General features: G+C 44.3%; 1 protein-coding gene across 1 annotated transcript; it reads right to left on the bottom strand.

The window, feature by feature from the left end:
- Positions 1–208: 208 nt before the first annotated feature.
- LOC149059868 (uncharacterized) lies at positions 209–5,451 on the bottom strand. Its single transcript, XM_089226661.1, has 3 exons — positions 4,755–5,451; positions 2,932–4,646; positions 209–2,887 (listed from the first exon to the last, which is right to left on the bottom strand). Exons 1-3 carry the CDS (start codon positions 5,449–5,451, stop codon positions 209–211), a joined length of 5,091 nt encoding a protein of 1,696 aa, XP_089082787.1.
- Between the last annotated feature and the right edge of the window lie 217 nt (positions 5,452–5,668).

Genomic DNA, 5,668 nt, shown 5'->3' with positions numbered 1-5,668 from the left:
TAATTATGCGGAATTATGTGTATACAAGAAAATTGAATGTGTTATTAATGAGCAATTATAACATTATGCAAGTAAACCTTAATGGTAATAATTTTAGAAAATTTAATTATTGATTAACATAGCACTAAAATATAAATATCTAACTACATATTAAAAAAAAAAAAAAAAAAAGGAAAAATAGAAAAGTGAATGTATACTGAAATAAAAACTACTGAGTAGGGAGCGGAACTAATTTCACTACGGGTCTTGTAGTGATACCTTGCTTAGTAAGCAACTTGACTACTCTCACGATCCCGTCTGGACCGGGTAACAGTTCTTGGACTCGACCTAGTCTCCAAACTAACGGCGAGGAACAATTCTCCCTAATTATTACCAACTCACCAAGTTTTATATTTTCTTCACCTACTAACCACCGCCCTTTGGTCTGTAGAGTATGTAAATACTCATTAGACCAACGGCGCCAAAATGCTTGAAAAACCTGATGGAGGAGCTTCCAACGGTTTCTCAGATTCGTTGAACTGGTAGGGATCTCTGGCTCTGGAACTGCGCACAAGGGTCGACCGATAATGAAATGACCGGGAGAAAGACAATCTAGATCATTCGGGTCATTGGATGACGGTGTGAGTGGCCTAGAATTTAGAACTGATTCTATCCTACACAACACTGTCGTGAACTCCTCATATGACAACACCTGGTTGCCGACCACTCGCACCAACAAGAGCTTTGTGGAGCGAACGGCGGCCTCCCAGAGCCCACCAAAATGGGGCGCACTAGGGGGGTTAAAATGCCACGAGCATGGAACCACCGAACTGAACTGTTCGCGGTTCCTTGGATCATTAACTAGATCAAATAATTTTTTCGACGCACCAACAAAATTAGTGCCGCAGTCTGAGTAAACTGCCGCTGGCATTCCTCGCCGAGCTACGAAGCGGTCGAACGCCGCTAGAAATGCATCTGTCGTCAGATCTGAGACAAGTTCAAGGTGAACTGCCTTGACGCTCATGCAGACGAACACCGCAATGTAGACCTTACATTGTCGTGCCTTTCTCAAACTCGTCTCCTTCACGAGAAGAGGACCAGCATAATCGATACCCACACTAGAAAATGGATGGCATTGTTGAACTCTAACATCAGGTAGATCGGACATGATTGGCTGAATGTTTCGAGCAGATAACTTAACGCAAATGGTGCATTCGCCAATTGCACGACGAATAACATACCGATCACCAACGATCCAATATTGTCGGCATATCAGATCTGACATGAGACGAGGACCTGCGTGACAAGCAAACTTATGCCAATGCCGAGCAACGAGTAACGACAAATGAGAGGACTTGGACAACAGAACTGGATACTTACGCCGATCTGACAACAAGGAATGCCGAAGCCGACCTCCTACTCGAATGACACCATAACTATCAATAAACGGCGACAGTCGAGCTAGTGGGCGAGAAGAAATATCCTTGCCAGAGGAGAGTTCTTGAAGTAAAGTTTTCAAGTATGTAGCCTGAGAACATTTTACAACCGCCAATAGCGCATCGCTATAATCTTGATACGAAAACATACTTGTATCTACTGGCACCTTGCGACACAGTTTTGCAAAACGTTGTAAACGAATAACAACCCTCAACATACGATTCAACGAGGAAAAGCGTGAGAACCACTCAACGGCCTCCCCCGTTGTCTCAACAACACAGGACACAGGTCCGGAGACCTCAGGTAACTGGTCTAACGGAATCAATGTAACCTCTGGCGACCAACTTTCACCGAACTGGCGAAGAAAAGCAGGCCCCGACCAATAGAGATCATGCTGAGCTAATTCCCCAGGACGTAACCCTCTGGAGACACAATCAGCTGGATTCATATCCGTACTGACATGAAACCAACGACAAGACGGTAATAAATCCAAAACCTTGCTAACGCGATTCGATACAAAGATCTTATAAGACTGATGTGGTGTGTTTAACCACGACAACGCTACTGACGAGTCTGACCAAGCGAAAACATTGTCGATAACGATCTGAGACGACAAGGTGATCTGGATACGACTTAACCAACGAGCAAGTAAACCAGCAGCACATAATTCGAGACGAGGTATGGACATGGGTTTGGTGGGGGCCAACTTGGTCTTACTACCTAGCAAGAACACCGAAACTTGGTGGTGACGATCTGACACACGCAAATAAACAACGGCCGCATAACCTTTAGTCGACGCATCTGCAAAACCACACAACTCATAATGGGAATCTTCGGATGTACCAACGAACCTCGGTACCCGAATCGCGGATAAAAAATGTAGCTCATTGACAAACGACATCCAAGACCTTTCTAACGCTGACGGAAGCTGTTCATCCCACGAAACACCGGCTTGCCAAACGCGCTGCAGCTGATGTTTAGCATAAAAGATCACTGGGGCCAAAAACCCAAGTGGGTCAAAGATCCGAGCGATAACCGATAACATACTGCGTTTAGATGACACAAACTTCGTCGAACTGACGTTGTAGTTGAAGGTGTCCTCATCGGGATTCCACTTCATGCCTAGAACTTGCACTTGTGGCGAGTTGTCGTCGTTAAACGGAAGAGAACCGGCTGCCCTGTCTTCTGACGGTATCTGATCCAATAGTTGAGATGAATTGCTCGCCCACTTCTTTAATTCCAGGCCGAACTGACCAAGAATTTTAACTAGATCTCTTTGAAGAACTTGGGCATCACTAATGCAATCTGCACCAGTACATATGTCATCCATATAGGTTTGATAAAGTAAAGCTGACTGGACCAAAGGAAACTGTTGACCACGGAGTCCTGCTATTTCCTTCAACACCCTTAGAGCTAGATAGGGAGCTGAAGAGACGCCGTATGTGACCGTGTTCAATTCAAATTCTTGAACCTGATCATGTGGAGAAGCCCGCCAAAAGATATGTTGGTACTGACGATACTTGGAGCCAACGAAATCTGCCTGTACATCTTGCAGATGTCAGCAGTGAAGACAACTGCATGAAGACGGAACCGGAGCAGAATATTCACTATATCCTGTTGAAGCTTGGGGCCCACTAACAGAGTGTCATTGAGAGAGGGGTTAGATGGCGGTCGAGCTGACGCATCGAACACAACTCGGAGCTTGACGTTGTCCCCTTCCATCTTGTGAACTGCATGATGAGGTAGGAAATATGTACCAGGAGACTTAGCAACTGACATGTGGCCAAGTGATTCATAATCAGACATAAACTGCTTATACACCGAATACAAGGCGTCATCCCGCACCAGCTTGCGTTCTAGATGCTCAAACCGAGTAAGAGCCAATTTACGGGAGCCATTGAAAGTATGAGAAGTAGGTGGGGTGCGAAACGGAAGTGGAACAACAAATCGACCGGACCGGTCACGATAGGTCTCCTGAGAAAAAATCTCTTCACATCTCCCTTCTTCTGTGAACGACGATGACACTTCTTCGGGTTCTTCAACTTCCCAAAATCTTTCAACTAAAGACTCAATGGAAGTGACCAATAAAGAAGTCATCACAATCTGTGGAGGAGCTATCGACGGATGATGACCAATTGGACCAAGGATAATCCAACCAAAGATAGTCTCGAAGGCTGTAGGTAAACCGATACCTAAGTCGACCCTTCCGCTACGGAGCACTTGAGCAAACATATCCGCGCCAAGCAGTAATTCGACCGGAGCTGGTGAATCGAACTTAGGGTCTGCCAAGACTAGATGAGAACACTTGTCACGGACAAAGGCAGGTAACTGAACGGACGGCATCGGACCGGTGATTTTGGGCATAGACCACGTGTCCAAATCTATCATACTACTATCTGTAGCCGGCTGGATGCTGATCTGCACCTTACCATCGATAGACTGTACCAACTGACCCGCCAGTCCCTCTACTGGCACCGTCCATTGCTCACGACGTAGGCCAAGACGCTTGACACACGCTGATGTGATGATGCTCACTTGCGAAGCAGGATCAATTAAAGCCCGAACTGGCTGCAGACATCCGGCTATATCGCGAACCTTGACCGAAGCGGTACCCAACAAGACCGAGCGAAAACGTTGAGAATCCACCAACAATGCAACTGGGCCCTTAGACGACGATTTCTTTGCATGGGTGTTGTCACGATGTAATAAATGGTGATGGCGACCGTGACAAATGGAACACGACGATTTGCACTTGTTTGCCCAGTGACTATTGTCAAAACAAATCATACACAATCGATGCTTACTCACTAGAACGTAGCGATCATCGATGGTCATACCCTTAAATTCAGAACAGGACGCTAACGAATGAGAGCTATTACATTGCCAACAACGGCGTGGATCCTCATCTTGTTTGTTGGTAACTAACGCCACAGGAGAACTCTGATGCCCTCGGAAGGCCTTTGCAATTTGCGATTTAGGGTTTGTTGACTTAGGTAGACTTATTATCGCCTTGGTCGGGGGTTTAGCTGAAAAATGGGTCGGAGCTGATCCAGAATTTTCTAGTATTTCTACCCGATCCTTGACAAAACACAATAAACTGTCGACCGTAGGAAAGTCAACGGAATTACCTTGTTCAAATAAACGACGCGTAGTTGGTGGCAGACAACGAACTGAGACTGCAAATAATAAAAAGGAACCTAAATCGGCGATGTTCAACGATCTAAGGAGCGCTATATTTTAACAAAATAAATTTAAAAACTTTATCAATACCGCCGGAGATTCTTGATGACTGTTCGAAGCATTTAAGATTTCGTTTACCAAGTTAGTAGCCAACTGACGAGGTTTATCATACCTCTGGACTAAGGCAGACCAAGCAAGATCATAGGTGGTCTCCGAAACAGTAATACCCTTCACTACATCAGTAGGGCCAGCCTGCAAACATCCTAATAAATAGTAAAACTTCTCTATATTACTTAGATGAGACCGTTGACCTACCAAGACGGAAAACCTATCCCTAAAATCAGGCCAAGATTGAAGACGACCATCAAAAGTAGGCAGTGGAATCTTTGGCAACTGAACATTAGAACCAGAAGACTCCATGCTGGCAATAACAGGACCCACCTGAGCTGTTGGGTTCACTAATACTCCAGCATTATCATCTATAACTGCCACATCACCCTTATCACTATTACTAGCCTCACTGACTGAGATATGGCTATCCGAACTGGATTTGAATTTATTCACTAAAGCCTTAGCATCAAGGAAAGTACTATGAACTTCCAACTCTACATTATTTGAAAATTCATCATCCGTTCCCAACTCAATCATAGCCTCCAATAGTGAATCATTTTCAAGGGTAAACTTGGACCAATAGCTCTGAAGATCTTCAGCAGCTAAAAGAAACTTTGATACACTAGAACTGTCCGTTGACGCAGCGATACCTAAAGAGTAAATCGCCTCAATATGGCTAGCAGCCGCATCACGCCTTCTAGAAGCGCGTTGCTTGTCACGGTTCAAGCGATCAGTGTCAGCCATGATAAACCAAAATAAAATATTCAGACAACACCTGTGATAATAGAAGGATATAGAATGATGTTAAGTATTAATCAAGTGAGCCACCCGAATAAATAATATCAAACAAAAAAAAATAAATAAATAAGATAACAATGAATAGCAACACAAATAAAACAATATGATAAAAGGAAGTATTGACTCTAAATCCAACTAGCTAGATTCAAATAATAGAATAATA

This window comes from Diuraphis noxia, unplaced genomic scaffold (assembly GCF_037042655.1).
Source record: "Diuraphis noxia isolate RWA-SAM2 unplaced genomic scaffold, SU_Dnox_SAM2 contig0001, whole genome shotgun sequence".
NCBI lineage: Eukaryota > Metazoa > Arthropoda > Insecta > Hemiptera > Aphididae > Diuraphis > Diuraphis noxia.
Note: the sequence above shows the minus strand (reverse complement) of the source record. Positions and strands in the feature narration are given on the sequence as shown.